This window comes from Ammodytes marinus, assembly GCF_949987685.1.
Source record: "Ammodytes marinus genome assembly, chromosome: 10".
NCBI lineage: Eukaryota > Metazoa > Chordata > Actinopteri > Uranoscopiformes > Ammodytidae > Ammodytes > Ammodytes marinus.
The window spans coordinates 22,047,728-22,074,591 of NC_137214.1; the positions used below are offsets into that span (position 1 = coordinate 22,047,728).

Genomic DNA, 26,864 nt, shown 5'->3' on the forward strand with positions numbered 1-26,864 from the left:
AGGCACAGAAGTTTCTTAGTTGTACATAATTCACTTCAAGCCTTTATTATAACCAGTAGAGAGAAATTTGCAACTCTAGGAATTTTTCATGCACTTTTGAATATTTTCAGACATTTTAGAGACTAAAAACAATTAAAAATTGAATCACCCACATTCATTTGTCCCAAGTGACATCTGTGTATTTGTGTCACTGATCAAGCATGTTGCTGTGTGTGAGTCCAAATTTTCATATGTATTTCTGGGTAAACTGTCCCTTTGAAGAACAAGTGATTTGAAAACTGAAAACAAGATGAACAGCGCTTGTTAAGAGGGACAATTTTTGCATTTTTTCCCTTGAGGATTCAACAATTTACTTCTTTAAATGTCAGCGTAAAGAAGGCCTATGCTTTGGGGTACCACAGGCAGCAGTAAAGAGGCACCCACTGTCAACCAACATCTGCACAACCTCCAGCCACAAACTGGAAACTACTAACCAATTATTTTCTTCACTTGCCTTGATTCATTTTTATTTAGACTTTAGACTTTATTGTCCCCTAGGGGAAATTCTTTTCCACTCCACAGTACATGTATGGGCCGCACGCCGACAGACAATAGACAGATGGACAACAAACACAACAAAATAAACATGCATACAGAATATATAACGCCAAGTTATGTTTTCCAACAAACCGCACAGTGACAGGGGTTCCCTAACATGTCCATGAAGTGACACGCTCTGTAAGTCCCAAAGGTCTGCTGTTAACCAGCCTGTATTCATCTAAATAAACCTGAGAGATAACTGGATGTATGGTGCTAAATGTCCATGTATGCACTGCCGCTATTAATAAGCACATAGCCTTTGCTTACGTCATAGATTCTGATGAACCCCTTAATGATTCCTTGGGGCTTTCTAATCAAAGAAATGACAACACAACTGAACTATTGTGTATGAACCAACACATTCCACATGGTTTCAATCCTCCATATTCTGTCGTTTGGAGGATCCACCCATGAACAAACAACAACTTCACTGAGCAGTATTCTGCTCCATAGAGTTAGGCCCTCGAGTGTTGGTGACAAACTGGAATCTAAAAGGCCACCAACATATGGCGCTGGGGCTTATGGGATTACCCAATTAACAAGGTGACTGAGGGAGCTGCTTATCTGCAAAATGTTCCGATGGAGTATGGATTCAGGCTGTGACGCACGGGGCAGGGAGTCGAATCTTTTAGAGGAGCTACGACCCAATTAAACATACACACCTGTAAGCGGGCAGCCCTAATTGTATTACATGTAGAGCTACGAGTGCTAACGCTCTCTGTCTGTCTGCTCCAACCAACACTCACTCAGTCACTTACTAATCCACCAAGGCAAAAACTGTGCGTAATCCGGCCAATGTGCACGTGATACTGTCAGCATGGGGCTCATTAATTGTCATTTTCCCAACACAAAGTGCGCCGCGGGCAGACACCATCTCAAAGTGCGCTGTCAGCTCTGCGCGTAAAATCCAAACGCGCGCGGCACGGAGGGTCTTGACGCACAAATGGGGCTACACATCCGCGAGTGGGCACAAGTCGGATACCATTAGTTAAAATGGGCACTGTTCATTCACAATCATTCATGGGATATATAATTTAAAAATCTTTCTTAGCATGAAGAGTGTTTGCGCAGTGAAAAGTGCCAACTGGATATGCACCCATTTTGGAACGTAGATTTAAATAGAATACAGTTGATGATGTTTGTGATATTCCAGACACCAACTGGTCAAATATGATGTCCAAACCAGATCCACTCCGATTTCAGAGGCAGATTCGGTTAATTGCAAGTTAATATAGTCTTAGAAATCCCAGTGTGTTTACGCAGTGGGTCACTGCCTGTGTCCCCATGGGGATTTCATTTATCTGTGAAACTGGGTGAGGGTGCTTCTTACCATGTGGAAAAGCGTTGGGTTGCACCGCACACAGAAAAGCGTGCACCATTTGGAACAGGATCCCTATCGGTCCAGGTTCGTAGTGGGCCAGTGTCTCGTAAACTCCCGCAGGCACATAACCGAAATCCAACTTTCCCGGGGGTGGGAGTCTCCGCGGCTCCGTCTCCTGCTGGAGTTCTCCGGACGCCAGGAGCACCCAGAGCAGCAGGACGATCCCGGTCTTCCACATCGTGCGACCGGACACACTGGGGTTAAATACCCTATCTAAAGAGCGATGTATGCTGGATGCTTGTTATCTTCCTTATCAAAAAAAAAGAAGGACGAGATTGAATGTATAAAAAGTGTCCAAACGGGTGGACCGCAGCTTTTTAAGTCCTGACGCCCGCGGAGCGCCTTGTTGTTAGCATCGTTCCCCGGCGATGTGAGGCTCCTGACGGACACAAACCGGGTGATCTACTCCCCCCGTCTGTATGTCTCTGCTCCACGGTGCGTTCAGTTCCACCGAGATGAGCGCGCCTGTCGCTTCTACTCCAGCATCCGTGCGCACGGACAGGCGCTGCGTCACGGGAGCGCGCCTCCGTCATATCTACATAGGGAGGAGTGCACGTGGTCCACAGGGAAGCGCGCCTGCCGGGGAGGGGAGGGTGGAGTTTAGAGAGAAGATAAAGACGTCTTGATTTTTATTTCTCTAATGGTCTATACAGCGAGCGAAAAACATTACCACTTTGTAGTCAGTTGAACCACGTTCATCGGACAGAAATCTCCGAGGGACATGAATGGTGGACTGTAACGGACATTTACTCCTACTACTAGCTTGCTGGTAGTTCGACTATATTCATATTTGCTAGTGATGCAAGTAGTTCATTTATTTTGTTGTTGCCATTGTTTGTGTAGTTTACAGGCCTACTGAAACTACAAACTATAAAACATTTTGGGACATAATGAATTAATGATTTTTATTTTGTTTGCATTGCTTCTCTAATTTGACCACAATTGGCGAGCACCAGACCATAGAAAATGCAAAAAGGTGACATTCCTTGCAATTTTGTCCCTGGGAAAAGTCCAGGTGGGACTGTTTTATTTAGGACATGTTCAGTTTCTTAGGGCTATTCACTCTCCAGTATTATTAATTGTTAGGTCATCGGTCAAAATATTTGCTTGTTTTTATTGTTTTCATTGAAAATTTATTACCAAATGTTTATTTTTATTTTTATTATTTGGTTAATGTATGACCTTGCCACATTTCAGTTTCGACAAAGAAAGTCAGTAGAATTTTTGTACTGGCTTGTGACATTTTTGTATTATATTTTGTTATAATTTCACATTATAAGTATACATTGTCAATTTGATAATTGACAATGCTGCTCGCAAGTAATGGTTAAAGTCCAGGTTGTATTTGAGTCGAAGTATAACCCTGTACACATACTCTTTACTCCTACTCTCTACTACTTTTTAACCATGCAGTTCTTAATGTGCATTACTGTAACTTTCCATCTGTCCTGCCTGCAGGTGCTCTCTGTCCGGCTGACCTTTGACCTCCCTGTCGGGCCAGAGGGCGGACAGAGGATACCTCAGGTGCAGCCCAGAGGAGGGGATGTGATTGGTGGAGCAGTCATCAGGTGGAGCTCTCTGCACAATACCATCCTTGTCCTCTCTCCGGAGCACATGGGGCTTCTGGAGACAAGGGGGCCTCCTGTTTGGAAACCTTTGATCGCCGATACTGAGCACCTTTCTTCACTGATCACACACTCATTAGACGAGCAGATGGGCCGATGGGACTTTTAGGAAGTGGAGGTAATGAGATTGGATGAAGACTTCCTGTGAAGGTTGTACCAAAGCAGCAGGTAGTCAGGACATAGTTGTGTCAACAAACAAACAAAGTTTAATAAATGTAAAAAGTAAAAATGCAAAACCAGTTAAATAGCCAGTGATCCCAGCTCATATTGTTTTAAAAAGTCTTACACACTTTCTTTGCATCAGGGCTAAAGGGATGAATTTATTCTCATCCGCGTCATTTATTTAAAGTCGTCTTTTTGCCGCATCGTTTGAAATGAGATCTTTCTAAGCCCTATATAGGCTTACCATCATATCATCCTCAAATTCTACCTGACATACTACTGGACTCTTTCTAACTAGTACTGTCCTGACGTCCTGTCTTGTGGCAGCTCCCTGTTCGCCCAGCCTTCAGCAGTATAATGAGATTAGCTCTCTAAGGATGTCGGCTGCAGATTTACTCTACCTGACCAGTTATTGGCTGGCTCGGCCTCCGGTCAGGTGAGGTCCTTGCTGGTAAAAACCTCAGCTTACTGGCAGGGATGAGAAATAAACAACAACAAAACAGCTCCTTTCTGTTTTCCTGTCGTCAGTGTCATGAGCTGTAATCCTGTGTTTTATTTGATGTGCTTCCAAACACAGAAATTATAGAGATTCATATAGTTTTACAAAAGAGTCCCAAATCAAGGTTCACTTACCAGCTGTTTCCGAGCTTCTTACCACAGTGAAGGCTATGGGAGTGACCTGAACCCCATGTAATGTTGGTGGAACCAGCTTGAGATGAGGTGTGCTTTGTGACATGCAGGGTTGACCTGTTGGAATACAGTGTAGACTGTGGCCATTACAGGGATGCACATGGTCAACAACAATAGTCTGGCATTTAAACTATGCTCATATTTTCTTTTCTTTGCACACATTACACCCTTAACACAAAAACAAGGGAACTAATGTGTGCTAATAAAAAAAAATCTCACTGCTGTTACACCCCACCATTAGCCTGAACTATTGACAAATGGCAGGATGGATCCAACATCTGACCATATATCTTCAAAAATGAAGAGAATGTGGCCTACCAATCACACGTTTGGTCCAAAACTGTACATCTTGACCATGTCTTTTTTTATACATCGAGTTGCTGTTTTAGATATTTGCATCATTAACTAGTAAGTGCTCCTCGTAGCACCTTTAACCTTTACGGAGTTCTGAGGCTGAAATGAACCTGTTTCCAAGGAAATTCAGCTTCTAAACAAGCAAACACAAGAACACATATCTTCAATAAGTATGGTTTGGACAATAATTGCACTGCATTTCGTTAAATTAAAACAACACACTTAAGAAACAAACTTTTATTAATCCAAAAGGCGGCATTTTCATACAATATCGAGGTAGGAATTAAATAAGGGACCAAACCAATGGAACAAAGCAGGCAGTGTACTGGGGAACATCAAAGCTTGCATAAGAAAACCTCTGCCTCGTCTCCATTAGCGTGGTTGAGCCCAGTTGTGGTTCAGTAGGATCTCCACAGGGGGACTGGGACCAGTCAGGCTGATCCAGTCGACAGCAGAGACACTCACACTCTGAGCCGGACAAAAAACAAGACTGAGCTCAGGCCAGTGGAGACGACACATTTGACAAAACCACATGAAGAACTGAGAAGTGTCAGATTTCATGTGCAAAAGAAAATATCCTGTCACAGTTAGCAGCTCCAAAAATAGAACTTCAAAAATCTTCCTTATTACAATGGTAATCAATATTATAAACAACCTTCTCCAAAGCAGAACCAAATAAATGCTGATATGTGTTAAATTTAGATTTAAATTGATTTATTTTTCAAATTCAAAAAAATTCAAAGCAAATCTAAATATATGAGTATCATATGTTAGACTGTTTAATATAAGGGTGTACAAGTACCTTTTAAAATTCCAAAATAAATTTAAAGCGCAGCAGAAAGGGGTTAATGAACTCAAAGAGAAGTCATTTCTATTGTAGACTATTTAAAAATGTACCAGCATTTAGTTTGACTTGATAAATCTACTCAGTTTGGAGCACAAAACTGTTGCTGTAGAATAGCTCTATGGAAGTGATGGCAGGAACTATGACATGCTACATAAAAAACGATTTTTCATTGAACTCATTTGGATCAGATAACAAAAGGGCATTGAGTATTGACAAATTAAATATTTGGCATGCTTAACGTTATGGCCTGACATTGAATTGAATAAAATGCTTATATAATCTCTTATATTGCTTACGTAGATGGTTCACAATAGAAGCTTGGTGATATAACTGGTCTATTATGTTATATTTATGGATTATTTCATTGCAATAAAAGAAAAGTTGAAATCAAAGTGAACTTTTTTTACAAGGTCAGTAAACAAACTGTAAAACACACATGCATAAAAGGCATTTTGTTGTGGAAATATTGCTTCTATCTTCTAAGATGTAAACATCAGAACATTTCTTTAGGGTCGTATGAGAAACGTGTCCCGTCGTATTTAAGACAATACGGTCCATCAGTGCAAACATTCTCCAGACCAAAGATGAACGAGAAATGAAATACCATTGATTTAGTAAAATGACCCTGGTTACTTTGTGAAGGATGCAAAATGTCATATTAATCCTTGGATAGAAGTTATGAACCTCGTTAGTAATGATTTACAAGTTCTAATGATTCTCTGCATCTTAGAGATTATAAAAAAAATAATTCTAATACATTTATTTAAAAAAAGAATTTCAGATAATTATTTGTTACCTTAAATATTGTAAAAATAAAGTGACTTGAAAAATGTACCCAAAGCAAGGAGAAAGATTATCTTTAGCATTTATAAGTATTTTATAAACAACGATTAGTTTTAATGTTCATAGTTTTAAGTTTATATACTGTGTGAGCAGCTGTTAGAAGCAGCAGCTTTAGTGTGGGCAGCTATTGTTTATGTGCATTGACTGGGTGCTTTAGATGCTGAAGGCGCAGTGTGGGCGCTATCTGTTGGCTGTGTAAACAAAAGGATCTACTCCAGAATATTATTAAAAGTCACTCTTTAAAGTTACAGTCACAAATTCATCAAACGGTGGTCTAAAGTAAAACAATTCTTCTCTAAATATTCCAACTTGTGTAGTCCTGCTAAGTTGTGAACTGAACTGTTAATGTAGCAAGCAATGCATTGACTCTTGTATGATGAGTGTGACTGCTTAGAGATGTGTTTCCCAACCTTTTTTTGGCTTGTGACCCCTTAAATGAACAATAGCCTATTTGTGACCCCTCTTCAACAGTGTGTTCCTGATTCTAGTTTGTGACCCGTTTTTATACAAAACGTAATTTGTTTTGTTTACTTGTTTTATTTGTGTTTAAGAGACCTGAATTTAGAAAGCAGCTGTCATTTACAAGAAAAATAGTTAGGATTAGATAAAGGATGTTTTTATTTGCTTTTCTGGCTTGTCAACATCCTCGTGACCCACCAGATGTATCTGGTCGTGGGGGTCATGACCCTTAGGTTGGGAAACACTAGCTTCAAGTTCCTTATTGAAGGATCAAAGTAGCTTTCCACTTCATAGTTTTTTTTTCAGATCTAGATTGCTTGGCTGAATTGTTTAATTAGCCTCAGTGTATGATTATAAAAAAAAATGTTTAGAAAAAAGGAAACACCTGAAGCAAGGCAAATGGTTCAGGTGTTTTCTTTAATGTAGGAGTTTGGAAGTTTGTTCATTTTGTGGCTGCTGAGAGAACTGAGAAATGTCTCTCCTTCTGGTCCCAGTGCTACTCAGACAGGAAGTGCTTGTGTGCTCTTACGCTCACACATACGCTGTATCACACACTCACTCTCACACTCACTCCAAACACTGAACCATCCTAACACTTCCCCACACACAAATAAACACACACACTGACTTGAAAGTTCATCCTGACGACTGGGCTGCCACAGTCACACTTTGTCTCCTGCTTTAAATCAGACAGCTGAACTTTTCTTTGTCAAACTTCCTCAACTTCATGCTTCAACAACAGCAGGATATCGTCTTGACAACGAGTGTCCATGTTCACAATAACTTACTGTATTGCCACTGACTTTAATAAATACTCAGCTTGCTGCTGCTGTTGGCCAAGAGAGCAAGGCTACAGTGTCCTTTTGCTTTCCCGTCTTTCCTGAGTGGTTCATCGCTGCATCAGCGACCACTGCTGCTTAGCCGATGCGGTTACCACAGATTGTGAAGCGGTCCACCTCGAGCAGGTCTTTCTTGGGAGTCCTGTGCTTGAGTTCAGAGTCTCCTGGAGCCTCAGCCTCCTCTTCTTTGGAGAATGCAGGTGCAGGTTGTTCGGGCTCAGGTGGTGTAGTGGGAGGACGGCTAGCGGTGGCAGCAGGAGAGGCCTCTGCGTGTGAGGGAGGAAACAACTCAGTCCTGGGAGTGGGCTGGGTGGTCACAGAAGAAGTGCAGGAATGTGGCGGTGGACTGCAGGGTGTGGCAGGGACGTGCTCCTCTTTGGATTCCCCTGTAAAGAATAGCGGGAAAAGCTAATGTCATTACAAAAAAATAATTGTTGAATTTGAAAATGTATGTTTGCACAGCTTATTTTACTGAAATTTCAAAATGTCAAACTACTCGATTTAAATGTGTAGGCAGCGATTCTGGAGAATGCTTGTTGTCAAATTTTCTTTTTCAAATTCAATGAACTCCAGGAAGAATAGCTTTGGCTATGGCCTCAGCTAATGGAGATCCCAATAAAATACAAATACAAATATACCCTCAGGATCCGCTACCTGTCCGTACTGTGTGTGCACAGAAAACAAATCCAGTGTCAATACACAGCCTAGGCTGTGTAAATGGGCATGTTGTTAGCTATGGTGGGCCCCCTTTGTTTACATACCATTTGTTTACATACCAGTTTAAAGAGCCTAGGCTGTGAATTAACACCGGGTTTTTTTCAGCACACACAGTATGGACAGGTAGCGGATCGTGAGGAGATATACAGTATACTGATTTTGACAAAAACTTATTTTGACAAAAAGTGTTCTCCAGAATTGCTGACTCCACCTTAAACTGATGCTTTATTTAAAGTCATGCTTATTTCCAGATTGAATGGGGCTCCTGAATGTCCATCTAGCACACAGAAGGGTTAGGAAAAAGTGATTTATTTTCGATCATTTTGAAAAAGAAGAGGACAATGACACACTATGGAAGAGGCTGATGCGCTGTCTCTGAGCAGCATGTAGCAGCCTGTAGCAGCAGAGGCTAAGGTATTCTGGCTTGAGTGACAGGAAGTGATTTAACCTGCCTAGTCCACATGTCAGCAAACGACACCCACCTGACCGCAAAGCAGCACAGGGCTGGAATAATGAAATGTAGCCAGAGAAGAAAGTCGACATTGATTGAACATGGAAAAAGTACTGCTGGTTCTTACAAAAACTCCTCTGTATTATGTTAAGAGAAAAGACTGCAAAGATTGTTAACTTGGAGCACACAGTGTATGGCATAAGAAAAATCCACCAAACAGAATAATTCATCATATTGAAGAGAATTGAACGAAGCAGCATTAGTTATTAACAAGGCCGTCCACTGAGACAACTGCCGAACCCCGGGCTAGTTGGCTACAACAAACTTCTAATTCTTACTGTAGACAAAGCTGAACCCACACGTTGCTATACAGAACTACTGCAACCCACAGGGCATAATAGTGTGTTGGAATTGGGCATTAAAAAAATAAATAAAAAATGCTAGAGGCGACGAAAACCGACATTGTACACCAACTGAATAATAAATGTCCTCTTACCCATCATTATTGCCTGAATAATTCAGTTGTACTTGTAAACCATAGTGTATTAGCCTGTTGATAATCTATAAACAAACCAGGGCAAATATCAATCACTTTCCTGATTAAATCTTTGGAATAAAAAAAAAAAAAAGTGGAATTCAAAGCTATACTCAATATTTCATATCAAGAATGTTCCCACAGTATGGGTAATATGAAAGATGTCTCTCGCAGTGATGACCCCACAGAGAGCTATCAGCGGAGTCATGTCAGCATCCTTCAGCTCATTGGTTTTGGTTTGAATTAGTTTTAACTTGCGCACATGAAAACCGTACGCACAGGGGAAACAAGATCACAGAACTGTATCCACAAGCGGAAAAGCATCATAGCGAGGGAGCATTTCTATATCAAAGCAGATTGCAATTCTCAATAGATAATATTTGTGTGTAAACTCTGATCGTTTTTGGATATGAAATGAAGATTTTAGTTCAGAAATTGTATTTGAGTCACACTGCGTGAACAGAGTTCTCCAGTTCTTCTCTAAGATAAGTGTGCTCTGATTAAAGTTAAGAACCATATTGGGTCGATAATGGCTGATGCGAAAACCGCTCATTAACCACTTCTGCCCTCAGGACAAAAGCATGCAGATGTCCTGTCCAGTGTAACGTGAATCCAGATGACTGTAAAGACAAGGATGGAGATGAACATTGTTCAGTGAATCTATTGGAGCAGCAGGTGAAGCTCCAGGCAGATGAAAGTGTTTTTAATGTTAGAAAAGAGATCATTGGATGTAAGGTCGCTGGTTCATATCCCAGAAGCTAAACATGTGGGAAGTGGAAGGAGACTCTAAGTTGTTACTTATACTCTACATGTTTGAGTGTGGCACATTCAATCTTGAACCTGCTGCTTTTTTGAGAAACCAGATAGGTTTGAAACATAAGTGCTGGTAAAGGCTTCTATGTGTGATAAGACATGATGTACCATCAGGATCTTTGTCATTTTAAAGCTCCCGGCTCAGTGCAGAAAGCAAGTCTTTGGCACACAGGAGAAACGTTCTGCAGGGATTTGGCTGTGGATGACAGTGATATACTGCCACCCCCAAATCTGTGCGTCTGATTGTCTGTGTGTGTCTTAGATACTGGGCCTTAAGATGAATGTTAATGAGAAAATTCATGTTTTAAAATTTAAATGTTGAAATTAGTGGTTTGTTAGGTTGTTTATTTTTTTCGGATGTCATATAGGATGATTTCCAAGACACCACTTCCATAGCACTAGCCTGGTCCAACCAGACCATCGTACTTCATTTCATTTGAACAGAAGGTCTGGAAGTGCTGTAATTGGCAAACGTTCACTCACTTGGAGGCGGGTGTCTGTTGAAGTTTAAAACTATTGGATCTGCCCAGTGCCACTCTGGATTAGCCAACCTATCACATCACGTTTGGTCAGATGTATGTCATGAGCCAGCTTCTGACGGTGCGTTTCAGTTGTACAGGGAAATAGGAAATTTCCGACTTCACTATATTGTAGTCTATGGATCTACCGGTACCTGGCAACGGTAACTTGCTAGAGCCTAACGTTTAGTTATTTGGATGAGAAAGGTTGTAGGCGTCCATACTTTCGTGAGCAGATGCACTGGAACACAGACAGGTCGGAACTCAGAACTACCAAGTCGGAGAACTCCGATTTCCGAGTATAAAGGAACGCAGCATTCAACTGAAACTGGAGCGCGACCTCAACGTCATCGTTCTCAGCCACTCGCTCTGTTCGCTGATTGGACCGGCAGAAATCTGCCTGAGCAGGAACCCATGACTACACTTCAGCCCCAGACTGACTACTGAAGTGAAATGAAAATTGAGCGGAAGTAGGTAGGCGGGGCGGAGCCAGGCTACCATAGCACCACAACAGGCCTACATTTCTATCACTGAAGAGCTGGATCTTTGTACCAGGCTGCTAGGCTAACAATGCTATTCAGCACAACAAGACTACCCTTACTAAAAACTGACTTCCATGGTTAATATTAAATTGCTTGAAAATAACAGTCTTGAGTGCTGCTAACAGTTTCCATGTTTTAGTCCAGACTTATTAAACCCATAGGCCTGATGAAAGTGCTACGACCAAAGGTAAAAACTTCAGAAGGTCATACCTGCTACGTCACCCTTATTTAATTTCCCATTACTGATCAATTCAAAACAAGAAGAAAAAAATTATTCTAAGAATGTTGAAAGTTTGCTAGTTTAAGAATTGATGTGTTTTCCTTATTTAAAATGGCAAAATGCGATTAGAATCATTATTTTCTGACATTTGATGGGGGGAAAAACGGCAGCCAAACACAAAATACTTCATAATCTTAATCTGTACTTCAACCACAATGTAAAGAATAAGTATTTGGTCAACCATTTGGAAAACACACATGGTTGCTTTGGTGATCAGTCTCTTGGAATCTAAAAAAAATGTCCCACAAAATGATATCGGGAACGTTGATTTGTTTTAACCTGTAAATGTTTTGGACTCAAACCTAAAATTTCACAAGTTATAGCTATTCAGGTAGACACAACTAAGAGGTATCAGGTTGGATTTCTGCATCACCAAACACTGGATGAATCAATCAGCTGCCTGAAGCTGGACACTGCTCCTACCTGCTGACAAATCTGTCTGGTGTGTCAGCTAAATGCCTACAAGTTAATATAAACATAATATAAGTATTCTCTAAAGTGGGGCGAGCTTGGTAAGTCTTGTGTTGTGCCTTTTAGAAACTGTGCTGGACATTAAACAAATGCAACAGTCTGAAACATTAACTAACATAATTAATATAGTCTGCAAATGAATATTTTCCATGCTGTGAGATATAAGCAGCAGTGCTCTGTTGCATCATATGTTTTTAAAGAAAATGATAGAGAATGTCAAAGTGCAGAGAGACAGCAAAGATCAATGACTAAGTAGGAAGCAGAGAGCAACATACACATTGTTAATGATGAGTAACAATAAATCCCAGGATGTCTTATTTTCTAGATATCTTTTCCTCAGAACCACAAGAAAGCTCTTTCAGGTCTGCACACTTTTCATATCTTTGAAAAGTCCGTCAAATATTTTCAAGCCAATGTTCTGGGATAAAAAGCTTTTGTGTAATTAAAAATGTATATACTGTATACTGACTGGAATCAAGAATGAGTTATTAACAGAATCCCATGGTAAATCCATGTGTTTTTTATATACAGGCCTGAAATGTAGCTTAAATACCAGCATTAGATGTTAGGAGCCAATGTTGTCTGTATGCCTGCTATTTGGTGCTTAGCCTGTAGCGTTCAATATGTTTTTAGATCTTTTTCACTGAAAATAGCTTTTTATTGGGGCCGCTACGAGCAACGCCCTCTCACACTGTCACATCGTCGTTTGTATGTTTATGAAAAACAAATCTGTGAATCAACACACACAGAAATGACAGTGATGATGTTAACATGAGTATCAGGACTGGGGGTTTACCTGAAGCTGTGGGACATGTGGCCTGCTCAGCTTTACTGGAGCTTTTCCCAGAGGAGGATGGAGTGGCGGAGGGCTTCTCGAATAGTTTGTCCTCCATCTTGGCCCTCTTGACGTAAACACAAGACTTCCCGAGCAGGACAATACTGTTCAACACTTTAAGTGAAACCAGCCTAAAGAGGGAGAAGGCTGCTGTTTAGAGAGGTGCATTTTTGACTGGAGGGAGTGTTCAAGAACGAGTCCTCTACTGTTGACAGTGACACTAACTTTGCTGGCTGAATAAATAAATAAATAAAATAACAACAGGACAAAGCATTCCAAGCACTGAGGGCTACACACTTATATTTGAAAACTTGTTATGTAATTTGATCTTTTTCGTCAAAGAAAGATTGAAGGATGCAGCACAAAGATAAACTGAAGAATGTGTTATACTTTGAAGAATATCTGAAAAAAAGTATTAAGTATTATTATTTTAGTCATAAAATTCCAATCTTTCTTGCTGACTTTAGCAGCGTTATCACAGCTGTCTTGAGCTGGGCCACATATATAATGAATCTCCTCTAGCATCTGGTTTGGATCGCCACTGTTCACATCCCAGCACTGACACCAGCGTGTTGATGTGAAGCATCCTACTGTGTGTTTCTGGGCTTTGCTTAAAGGCCCAGCCTCTGACACTGATGAGAGAGAGGCAGACACATTTGGGTCTGTGGACCATTGCTTGCTCTGACATGGCGATTTCGGACTGAGAGACTCTGTGTGGCTGAATCCTTGCCTAAGCACAACGGTCTGTTCAAACTAGAGCTATTTTTAAACCGGGGGGATGGGGGGAGGCCAGTGATGGCACTAGAGATGACAACATTGTATTCTTCACCCTGAGGGAAACTCTTCAATGGTACGAGCCCAACGGGATCTGGCAAATAAGAATGAGCCAGGCAATCGGCTGCACAGCACAGGGAGAGTGTGAGGGCACAGAGTAAATGCTTATGTAACTGTGTGCATCTCTGAATGTGAGTGTGTGACTATGACAGCGCCTGCATGTTTCAGTCTGCATTTAAGAGATGCTGAGAGCATGTCTGTATACAACACATTAGAGAGTCTGTTTGTGTGAATATTTGATATTCTATAATAAAACAAAATGTAAACACTTAAGGCTCTGTAAATAAGGGGGCGTGGGAGCTAGCAACATACCTGTTTACAGAGTGCAGGCTGTGTATTAACACAGGATTTTTTTATTCCGCCCACACACAGTACGGACAGTTCACTAATATAGATGACTTACATTCAGTGTTCATTTAGTCAAATATCAGATAAAAAATTAGGAGTTATAGATTTGGAGATACTACTGTGCACGAACGATTAACCAAAATAATTTTCAGCGTTAATACCTCCTCTTGAGCTACAGTCAGATTAAAATAGATGCAGCATGTATAAAATTAAAATGCTATGTTCAGAGCAGCAATATAAGATAAAAAGCCCCTTTAATGTTGGATGCTAGACTGGGCCATCGACAATAAAATCATGTTAAAACATAAGTGATCTTAAAGCAACAGCATAACTTTAATAGACTTACCCGAGATAAAAGAGGAACACACACGTGTATGAAAGAGCTCCCTGCACCTTCACTGAAGTCATAACCACTCGGATAAGCTGTTTGTAAAAAGCAGAATTATTGTACATTTAAAATGTAAATTATAATAAATTTAAAAAATCTAATGAAAATAAATAAAAAATAACAGGCAGCCTCTTTTACCAGAACAGCCAAAGGAAGAGGAATGAAGCCCATCCTTCGAGCCACTGAGTCACTGTAGTCAGTACAAGCCTACACAGTGACAGACAAGCACAGAGTACACTTCACAAAACCGTATTGATTAGCTGCGTAGGCTCAATGCTGTTTGTGTAAGAATAATGACGGTCATACGAAAAAAGACAGACAGATGCTTACATTCTTCTGTCGACTGCTGACCAGATCGAAGGCCAAACTGGCTCTGTATTCACTGTACACCTGGGAAAGAGACCAGGCAAACAATGCGGTATAAGCAAACATATTTAGAAAAAGGCAATGGATCTCAAACAGTGGTATAGTACATGTAATATGTGTGTGGCTAGTCGTTAACTGATGAATATGACTATTTTAGAAACAAATTAATATCAGGTCCGGTCCTTACATCTGCGGTGATGTCGTTGAATTTGGTGATGAAAGCATGTTTGATGATGTCAACAGCAACTTCAGAGAGGACAACCATGAGGACATCAGGGAGAAGCAGCCACAGGTGGTCTGAGGGAAAATCATGGAACAAGAAAAGCTGTTCATTTTCTGGATATTGTGAACATTCTGTCCATAACATATCAGGTATTACCAAATGACTTGTATTTGCCATTGTAATACACGTTCAATTTAAGCTACAATCTGTAAATTTAGCTGATATGAGCAAGTTAGAGAAAGACATATTCAAAGCTGTATTAATGGATTTCTGCTCATTATGGGGCAGTGTAACCGGCAGAAAAAAACACTGACATATTGAAACATAAGTTAATAAGGTTGTAATGTGTTCACAATCTTCTTTATACACCCAGCACACAAACCAACATAAGTATTTATTAGGTTTCATAGAGCTGAGGGGACCTGCATGGTTGGGTGATTCATCTTTGTCAGTTCATCACTACAATTGTTATACATATTTAAAAACATTGTATACTCATTCAACAACAAACTGTGACTAAAAAAGGCTTTACTAGGCTGAATCAAAAGCGTGTTTATGGCTATCATCTATCCTTATCATTTATTAATTACTAAACTAATTCTGGATTAATTCTGCATTTGCAAATGCTGTGTTCATACATTTCTTTATCAGCAAATTACTACAGGATATACACAATCTATGATCCACTGGTTTTTAATCCTGAGATTAAAATAAGTATTTCACTACACGTTTCAATACTTGTGTACATTTCTTAAATACTTAATGAGCAAAACCTCTTTGGAAGAAGTGCAGGCACCACTAATGCACAGTGGAAGATAAGTTCATTACTGGGGTGAAGTTGTGATTTGTATTCTGCTTTGGCAAGTAGCCGTTATGATTTCAGCTGACAGGCCACATCTGTCATTTACTTTGTGTCTGGCTTAAAGACTGGTAGGAGGAACTGACAGAGGGTCACCTCCCATACTCTGTTGCATTAACTAAGGTTTGTGGGAGAGAAAGATGCCCAAGGTTTTGCAGTAAGTGAACTGAAACCTAAAAAACAGGAAAGGTTTCTAAATATTATCAGAATTGTTGCAATGGCCATTTGTAGATTTTTTTCCAAATTTCAGCTATTGAAACTCTGGTGAACAATCCTGGAGCATCACGCCGTCTGTATACATTTACTTGAATATATATATATTTTTTTTAAATCGAGCAGTTTGAGGGTAAACGGATTATTACCTGGGTTCCACGCAAACTGCTCCATATTCCTGAGACAAACAATGAGTAGGAGAACGTAGCTGGTGAAGCGCTCCTTGATATCTGCAGAATCAAATATACACATTTGCCATTACAATCTCTCCACTCTGGAACAACCTGGTTAAAAAGCATCAGCCATGAAAGGCGCACCTGCATTAATGTTGATTTCAAAGACATTTGACATCCTTGTACTTAATACATACTGTACTGTATATATAAGGTGTGAAAGAAGGTTTTAAATGAGTCAGATATGTCAGCTACTGCACAGAGGTGATGTGAGAAAATTAATGTTCTATAGCAGCAAATCACAGTTGGAGTGGCTGTAAGTGTAACCCCACTGTTGCATGCTATAAACATATATACATCCATTTTAATTTAAAGACTGTAAAGCTGTAAATGTCCAGTGTGCCATCATCTGTGCTGCTGATAATACCATGCTAGTTAGGACCCTTCTTAGCCCTATACACAGGAACTCTTCCAAGATGTAAGTGAACAATGTGTGAGTGAACAGTGGGAGGAAAGTGGCTGCTGATCAAGGCTTATTGTCTTGTGCTGTCATAAGCACACAATAGGAGTGACAGATAAAAGCACACTGCCTCAAGCAAGTGTTGTATGTCTATGTAGTCAGACTGACAAAGCAAAGTGGACAGATTCATAAAAGGAATTTCTGTAATTAATCTAAATTAATTAAATAATTTTCTCTTTCGGCTCTCTTTAATACGTTGAATCATGTATTAAATGTGTGGTTTCTGATAGGACATTGAATATCTTACCACTGTTGGACATTTGGAATAAGTTGTTCTTCTCAAATTTTTTGAACACACTTCCTTTGATCTCCACAAACTTTGTTTGAGAGAAAAGAAGAAAGAAAGACAGTCAGCAGCATTCATGATGCAGAAAATACAACAAAAACTAACACATTTCAGTCCATTTAAGTGGGATACATCGGCAAACAAATAATTCCAGTAAAACGTGTGCGTGCGTGTGCGTGCGTGCGTGTGTGTGTGTGTGTGTGCACCTACATTGTTGGACATCATGATGGTGAGCAGGGACTTGTTGTGCGAGTTGAAGGCGACATTGAGGGTGGAGGCTTGGACCATGATGAGGATGGCATGGAGGACTGACCAACAGCTCAGGAAAAAAACTGATTTAAAAAGCATTTCAGCACTGACTTACCACTGACAGTACATTATAAAATATGAATATTATGACCATTCAATTAATTTCTAATAAAAAAAAAAAACAATAATACATGGAACGCATGACTGTAAAATATATCAAAACAATATAACAAAAATACACTATATTGCATTAAACCATGATTGACAAAAACAAAACATTTTTGAATTTTAGTATTTATCTTGTGAAAAATCTAAACACATTTAATTGAAGTGTCCATGAGCCAAGTCATACAGCACTTGTAGGCTTCTTTAATATTTTCCAGGGGTCAAACAGAGCTCACAAATCTTACAAAGAAAGAGGAATGTTAGATATGGAATGGATATGGCAGATAAGATATTTGATGAGGCTATGTCATCTTTTAAAGGTTTCACTATAAAATTAGACACAGAGAAAATACAACTTAGTGCAACACATACAAACCTTGATAGTACAAGACTTAAGACATCAATTGTTGGGCTGTGGATTTATACAAGAAGGATACAGACATAAAGGACGGCCATGATGAAGTGAGGAATGACTCCTATGCTATCTCTTTTGCGTTCTCTGGGTTCTGTGGCTGTCCAGTACAGAGCATCCAGGATGTCTTGGCCAAAGGAGGAGAAGAGGCGATCAGCCACCTTACAGAGGAATGATGGACAAGACTATAATTTAATACATTAATCATACATTGATTTCAACCAGGATTTTTGTTCACTTTTACATTAATGCATCTTGTTATGATGTTTTTTGGCAGTGTGTTTTTGCAGTCGCTTAGTTTTCAGCATCCAATTTAAATCATGGTAACTTGTTTTGTTCTCTTTTTGAGATAAGACTACACTTTTCATTTACATCTCAAGCAATGATCTACTGGCTGTCAACTAAGCTAAATCAGTATTCATAACAACAAAAATCCCACCATGTTAAATTTAATTATACTCCAGCTACTGTACATCACACATGCAGTCTGCCATGTATTGCATCTGAACCTTGTATTAAGAGTTTCAAACTACTTACACTGAATGCACAAAATTGGATGAACAGAGTACAGACATGCACACAATTGTGAAAAAATGAATGCACTTGAAGGTTTGAGATCTGCTGGAGCCCCCCATGTATAAGAATATACACATATACAATTGACTAGAAGAAGTCAGAGGTGAGGGTGTAAAATGTGAGTTACCTCCAACATGTTATAGATGAGGTAGAGTTTGATGACAGACTGTCCTCTGATCAGGTGGTACATCATGGAGTAATCCACGTAATGCATCATAGAGAAGCAAATCACCAGGATCAGGCCCTTCAGCACGTCACACGCCTGCGCTGGCTGCAACAGTCTAGAACCGCTGACCACACACACACACACACACACACACACATTTACATGAAACCAACCATTTCATTCTCGCTTATTTGAACACATACTTCCATGCTGGGATAAAGCAGTATAATTCTATGTATGCTTCACATGCACACTGCTCTATCGGTTATTATATCGCATGAGTGAACAATTAAATGTGTTTGCAACCAGATATAACGTACGTGTATGTTGACAAACACACAATTTACTACGTTGAAGTATGACTGGATGAACGCACCAGGTTTAGCATTTTCTCCAGACCTTTCATATTTGATACTGAGATCTACCAGTAGGCTATGCAGAGATATGGGAGCCAAAGTCTTATTCATTACAGTACAAAACTAAGGAAATTAGCCACTGGCAATAATCTTGCATATTTACATGTAAATGTTCATCAATATGCAGTGTCCCTGTTTGAAATGAATACATCCCAAAATGACGGACATTACAGACCACTGCTGGTTATGAATTCATAACTTTCAGGGACAAGGTATACAATCATTCATTTCTGGTCAAGATGGGATATCGCCCATAAAGGAAAGGGCAACAAAGGGTAATAACGTAAAAAAAATAAAAATAAGAAATACTAAAGTTAATGTCTAATAAATACAAGTTCTTTCATTCATAAGATGTATCTCTTTTTTAATATGCGTGTGTGCTTTTGTTCTGTGATTTTGCTCTATAAGATGATATCTGTGTGGTTCTTATCTCCCAAACAGAGCACAGTAGTTCATGTGTCTGAACATATATCTTTAGATAAGCATTTCTATTTTGTTGACAAAATGAGCGCAGCGTTTTGGACAGAAATGTTTAAAATGGAAGAAAACACTCAGACCTAGCCGTCTCATACTAGGAAGAGAAACGTTTGTCTCTTAAAGGGTGTTTCAAACATGTGCAGCTTTAACTGTTAATAGAAATGGTTGGCGGTGGCAGCTTTGGAGCATGTTAAGAGGAAGGCTGACAAATCCATAGGAGCGGTTATAGGGTATTTACTGTGACAGGGATAACCGCAAAGAGCAAGAGAGAGAGCTTAGTTCTGAAACATCCTGTGTATTTCAAATGTCAGCTGGTGGCTGGTCTATACATCTACTAACACCCATAACTACTACATCTACTCATCACAGAGGCTTCTTATTAACCATCAGTCTCAACTTCAGTATTCACTATCATTAAAGATGGATACTTACGTACATGCAGATGACTGATAAAGCCTGATACAGCCAAATCAAACTGTGCGTTTTACTGCTGATTGCTTATTGTACCATATTTCCCCAACGACTACAGTATTGCTGCTCTAAATAACTCACTCCTAAAAAGGTACTACTTACACACAGAAGGAATCACTAGTGCACAATACACAGCATGACAACGATAAACTACTTAAACAGACATCATTACCTTGATAAACTGTAGTGGCTGCTGATTAATCTTACGTCACAATAACAGGGCTACTCTTTGCCCTTCACACTGTTTTAAACACATGGGAGAGAAAAATCAATCAGGCTTCAGATGGAAGGAGTGGTGGGAGGAAAGGTGTAGAAAGCTGAGGTGAACTTTCATACAAATCTCCCACCCCTATCGTTTTCTCTCATAGTTATACATGTATGACAAAGGGCGATATTCAGATAACACTCTGCTAATATGGGCTACTATCCAATATTGCGAAGGAGCTCCTACAGATGATCCATTTCTGAATTGTGTTAGTTACCATCACTGATTAATGTTGAATAGTTTACAATAAATTAATTGGGATCTCATGTAAAGATTGCAACATAGAATGAAAAATATTTATAAAATGGGATTGCTGCTGTACTCATACGACGAAAACTACTGTAAAAAATAAATAAAATATACTAGAGCAAGTATACTAGGGCTGCAACTTACAATTCATATTATTAAGTTAACACTGAATCTGAATATATTAACTGAGTATTTCTCTGTCTATCAGAGATAGAACGCATTTCAAATAAGTTAGAAGCCAAGGTGATGTCTTCTGTTTCGACCAGCAGTCCACAACCTACAGCTAGTTTATCTAACGTGATAGAAAGCAGAAATGTAGTGAATCCTCAAATTTGAGATGTTGAGGCCAGTGAATATTTGACCTTTCAGGCTTGATACATTAAAAACCTTTAAGCAATTAACAACATTTGTGTTGGTTTCTTGCAAATCTATATTAGTAAACAGTAGCTTTGGTATTCACATGGTTAATTAAGGCGCAAATGTATTTCCATCTGCAACATGTGCGACACACACATCTCTCCGGGGGCAACGCTGGTGGTGTAGCCTGCGCAAAGCTGTCTTCATTGTCACATTCTACAAGCATTATCTGCATAACACGCATGAATACTAGGTATTATGTAGTGCAGTCAGCTAAGTGCTGCATTCCAAGTAGCCATCACTATGTGCCATTCATACTGCATTATCCTGACAGTGGACGCTCAGACACTGCACCAGGAAAAGAAGAGAAAGCTTGATTTCTGCTACAAAACCTTGTTAGACTAGCAAATCGTTGCCCCCAAAAAAGAAGCTGTTTTGCTTCTGTAGAGCAGCTGGGGGTTTATATGCAGGGAAGGATATATGTCTTTAAACAAGACACATGAGCCCCAAACTGTTCCAGAGGAGCTGTTCAGTAGGCACTGCAGCCTTCCAGTTGAAGCATGTGCAGCTGTATCACCGGCTGACAAGCGACATGGTGATGAGACTGAGCATGCACTCTCAGCAAACCTTCTCTGGATAAAAAAAAACAAAACCACAACAAAAAACCCAGATTTGTGAGGAACCAGCAACACGGCTGTTCGGCCTTGGAGAATGGAAGGTGACGTGAGGGGCCGAGCTGTATATCAACAAACACAATGGAGATGAAAAAGGGAGAGTGGTGAATGGATGTGGAGGCCTGATATCAATCAGGACAGTGTTAACATTAATGTGGCCTTGTTACCTGCTTCTTCTGCAGTAGGGGCATGTGCGTGCCCTGCAGGGGGAGGAAGGCAAGGAGAGAGTCAGACAGAGGGTGAGGTGGGCATGAGGAAAGGGGGGTGTCCATCAGCAGCCTGTTAGCAGTGTGTTTGCTGCACTGCTTTTCAATATGCATATTACATACTTGTTCAAGGTGAAAAAGCTGTTGATACACTTACAGTATCTAAAAAGAAAACGGTGAATGAGTCTTCACAACACAGTGTATCACAATATGGGAATTGATAATTGGCTAAAAGCTACATTGAGTATTGCATTTTACAGAACTTTTATAACAAACACCACATTTATTAAGACCCTGTATAACAATCAAATTATTTTCCAGACCAATATAGTAAAGTCTGAACAGTCTTCATGTTGACAGAAAGGCAGCAGTAACCATTAAATAGATAAACCTTAGCAGCTGATGCTCACTAAGTGATGTAGAGAAACCTTTAACAGGATATATTGATGGCATATGTTTGGTCCAAGTGGAAGAGTGCACAGCAGCTAGGCTTAAAACTAGTTGTTACAGTAATAGTTATGTTTATAGGAGATATACATACAATTGCTCAAATATTACTGCATTGGATCAGCAGTATGATGACTTGCTGCAACATGTTGAAAGTGTTAGAAAGTTGTAACCACACAAAGCAGGAACAAACTGCTTGCACTGCATGAAACAATTTTTTGTGTGGTTATATTGCACACATGTACGCTCCTAATTCAACATAACAGCTAACAATGGTATTTCACACATTGGATTTAAAAAAAAAAAATCTTACAGTATCTATATTTTCAACACCTAGCTGTGGGTATGCAGCCCACACATCTGAATGTATTAAAGCTGGGGTATATGATTTGGGGAGAAAATTGGCAGTTGGGATAGAGATTTGAATCCAAATACCTCAACCGCTCCACTTGTTCTCTTTGGTCCTTCCTCTATGGTCCCTCCCTGACATGCTCTACACCAACAACACCCAACAGCCAATAAGAACGGAGAATCGGAGCCTCACTCTGATTGGTCAAAGTGTACCGCTCAAGTTACCTTTGACCAATCAGAAATCATGTACCCCAGCTTTAATGTATGAACATAATATGTGTGTTTATACCCGAGCCTCATGTGCTGCTGTGTTATCAATCAAACTACAACTGTGTAAGTCATTATAATAACTTAACTAGAATCAAACTATAACTGTGTAAATCCATACTGTATGTCATTGTGTTCTATTTAAATATCTAGAGGGAGTCTGGAGTAACATTATGCATATATTTACTTGGTAATACTGTTCACTATGTAATATAGAATAAAAATGTATAGAAAGTATATAATGTATAACTTTAATCAAACTATACTCAATAATCAATAGAACTTTTATTTTATTTGATGGAATTGCTTTGTTTAGCTGACTGCTGTTTATTTCTGTTTTTCTATTTTATAAATTCAGGCTATTGTTTCAGTGTGTTTTTTTTGTGATACATAATATATTTATAATATTACAATATGTAAAGAGTAGGCATAATAAGCCACGGCTTCTTCCGACACCCTTTTCGGCCATTGTTACTTTTAAACGAAAATTATTGACCATGTAGTGCTATGTCTTTGAGGTCATGGACCGAAAATAAATTTTTCTACTACTATTATTATCTGGTATGCGCAGGTTATAGTTATGTCAACTATAAGGGTTTGTTTTGTATGTGTGGGGAGAGTGTTTGTGTTGAGGCTGTCACCTGAAGCCACAGCATGGCAGGGTGAGGAGGCGCAGCACGGCCAGCAGCACTCTGAGGGGCAGCAGGGTGAAGACGTACAGGAATGCGTCCGCACACAAGAAGATACCAAAGATCATCAGCTGGAAAAGTCACACAGCCAAAGAGTCAAACAGCGACATTCAATGTGAATGATATGCATTAAAAAGGTCAAACTAAATTGTATAAGATTTAGAAAGTTATGCAGCCTCTGCTGAAGGCCTACAAAACAGTCTACACACAACCAAAATTATTTCCACCTCTAAAAAGCCAGGTGGGCACTGATCACCACCACATAAACAAATCGAAAAAAGACTGGGCCTAAACCTACTTAAGCAGCAGACACATACCTTCTCAGCTTCCCATATACGAGCAGAAGCAGCCATTGCCTTGTCATTTTAAAATGTTTAAGAAGAAGTACATTTTAAGACAGCTGAAGTCCCCTTACTCCTACAACATGCAAAGGCACTGAGGTACGGTCTGGGAGAATCTGGTGGGAGGGTTTGTGTCTCAATGGGAGATTCTGTGACTTGTTTTGGGGGGGGGGCCTTGTCGGGTGTCAGTAAAGGCACTGAGGTATATTTACACACATTCCTTTCTTGACCCCAAGGGAAAGCCAAGGGGGTAAGAGATACATTAGACTAGGCTCACTGCAATACGCATTTATGTGGAGAGAGGGTCCGGTCAACTACGTAAACAATTAATAAAGACCTTTACAACCTAAACCAAAAGGATAACTAAAATGGCTTTATTGTGTGATTTTAATGCATTACTTTAATTAAATAACTTGGGTAAGGTGGACTAGTGCTAGCTCCTTGTTTGTGACAAGTAATGTCCCCACCTTTCATGCTGTGTTGAGGAATTTAATGTATACATTTATGTGTCGACTCCTAGAGTCAAAAAACAAAGTAATAATTGCACTCACTGACACTAAACAGAGTGATACAAGGTACTCCTCTGGGCTGTGGAAACATTGGAATCGATGCTTGTATGTATTTTAATCTGTGTTGACTTGTATTTGTATTGTCTTTTATATGGAACTTTGAGTCCGGAATAAAGTATTCATTAATTTTAATAGGTTTAATATCAGCATATTCTAAGACAAGGATGTATAGGTAATGATACCAGGTATCAATGTGAAATGTGACATTACATTCTTAGAAAGAGGCAGCCCCAAATCACATAAACCAACATTATGTCTCTCAACACTGCCACCTGGTGGCTCATGAGAAAACTACAAAAATATACTGTGTCAGTGACTCTTAGCAAATGTGTTAACTATCAAATCTTTGGTATTTTGTACTTGATAAATGGCCAAAACGATTGACTATAAAGCTTGGAGTTGATCAATTTGCCAATAAGTTCATCATTTCATTATTAGTGCAGAACATGTAAGGGGATTATAAGGTTAAGTATGAACCGTTATGAAGTGTGAGCTGTAATTGGACAAGAAGACCTTCTGTGTGGGAATGAGAGCAGATGGAGTTAGGTGAAGAGAAGGGGGTCAGCTGAGGATATGTACTATACAGTTACCGTACCTTCTCCAGTTCCTTGGGAATACGCATGCATGTGTAAACTCTCTCCCTGCGCTCGGTGTACTTTGCCTCATTGTGCTCCAGGAAGTAGCCTCTGGTGAGCTCTGTGGTAATGAAGCGCGTCAACGACGGATCTGGAACAACATCAGAGCAGCAGTGTTACTACAAAGCCATTGTCTGCAACAACTACAACCACAGCTTTGCTTTTTCAACACAATGAGACCACCGACCCTTTGATTGTCACACGGCAAAATGTGAAAGAGAAGGAAACTTCTCTGAATAGTGAAAACTGGGGGTTTAATAGTATTCTTAGCTCACTGCTTGATTCCATGCATCGTGAATATTCACATTTAAGAAGCTGAAAAGAAAGATTTTAGACAATTTTGTTTTAAAGAGGTATAATATTTGTAAATCAGTTGAATAATAATGTACCTGTTAATGGGATTATGTATAACTCATATCATTATGTGGTAGTCAGTTGCCTTGTAAAAGATTGGTGACAAAGTTAAAAAATAGTGACTGAATGATTTGATGGTTTTAGAAACTCCTTTAACATGCCAGCTGAGAACCTGTCAAACATGTCATGCTTCATGAAATACAAATAAAGATGGGGCTTAAGCCTTGTAATATATTTTATCTAGATTGGACATTTCCTCACGTGTGCAAGTTTGCTTTTTTTATATAAGCTACAGCTTCTATATTATATGTATTTTATATGATCAAATATGTGTTCAGTAGCGCTTACCTAGCCTCAGTTGTACCCTTTACTTTTCTAGATAAGGTCGCAACGTGCAGGGTCAAATGAGGTTCACGCAAATTATGCTAACTGGTGCTTTAACCACATCTGTGACTCATTACAGAATCACAAATTACTGCAACAATTGATTATGAAAAATATGTTGTCAGTGTCAATTCATTTTCTCTATCTGTCTTTCACCCCTAAACTTCAGCCATCATAACTATACAACACAGCGGCGACTCAACTGTGTTTGTTTCTTTACAAGATACAGAAGCACGATTCAAGATAAAGCATGTTAAAAATGTTTGCAGTGGCACTATAGCTGACATACATAATGCCACGGGTTACATCGTGTGGTTGTGATATTTGATAACAGATGGCTCGTGTTTTCAATGTTCACTGCTCACCAAACTGTAACTTTAAGCAGCTATGGGCGCGGGCGTGGTTTATGCAGCCATGTAAACTAACTTTAGACATGCAACTAAGGCACACAGCATACACTGTAGGAAAGGAGACGAAGAACTACTTCGGACACAGCGATATTTGTATGTATAGCTTTAGCTGGCGTTAGCTCGTTAATCAAGCTAGCGCTGATTGTAACGATAAACACGCAGCTCTCCACCTCACTCAGCCTTCACTGTACACCAGCTCACTTACTCCAGAAGCATTTCCAACTTATAAAGAATCCCCTTTTATATTTAGGAAAACACTATAGTACTAATGTTAACGTACATAGTCAGGACAGTGAAATAACACATGAAAAACCGTCTAACGTGTATGAACTGTAACGTTAGTAACCTCAGTGGACCCGACGTTTACCTGCTGTCTGCTCCAGTTGCTCCCTCCTGACAGCACTTATATCATAAAACCCCAACGTTTCTGGCAGCTCCGGGGTGATACCGATTTTACCGGACTTGTGCAAATCATCCCACGGCCGTTTCTGTCTCTTCCTTAACTCAATTTCTGTTTCTTTCTCCTCTGACAGCTCGGTCCCCGACAAGTCCGCCATCTTTACTTTGGCAGCCGCGTCGCCCT

General features: G+C 39.7%; 2 protein-coding genes across 2 annotated transcripts in view; both read right to left on the reverse strand.

Annotated features, from left to right (window-relative positions):
- prom1a (prominin 1a) overlaps positions 1–2,138 on the reverse strand; it is a gene marked incomplete at its 5' end in the record, with an annotated part of 86,689 nt that extends 84,551 nt beyond the window's left edge. Inside the window, one exon of the mRNA XM_080035883.1 lies at positions 1,910–2,138. Within this exon, the coding sequence (XP_079892009.1) occupies positions 1,910–2,138 (229 nt within the window). The remainder of the gene's footprint in view (positions 1–1,909) is intronic.
- Positions 2,139–5,013: 2,875 nt separating this feature from the next.
- Positions 5,014–26,838, reverse strand: tapt1a (transmembrane anterior posterior transformation 1a; the record flags this gene model as incomplete). Its single annotated transcript, XM_080035938.1, has 14 exons — positions 5,014–8,165; positions 12,903–13,072; positions 14,470–14,546; positions 14,650–14,718; positions 14,842–14,901; positions 15,065–15,174; positions 16,322–16,402; positions 17,113–17,182; positions 17,362–17,459; positions 18,003–18,138; positions 18,681–18,843; positions 23,541–23,659; positions 25,094–25,224; positions 26,649–26,838. 14 exons carry the CDS (start codon positions 26,836–26,838, stop codon positions 7,858–7,860), a joined length of 1,782 nt encoding a protein of 593 aa, XP_079892064.1. The 3' UTR covers positions 5,014–7,857.
- Positions 26,839–26,864: the final 26 nt, after the last annotated feature.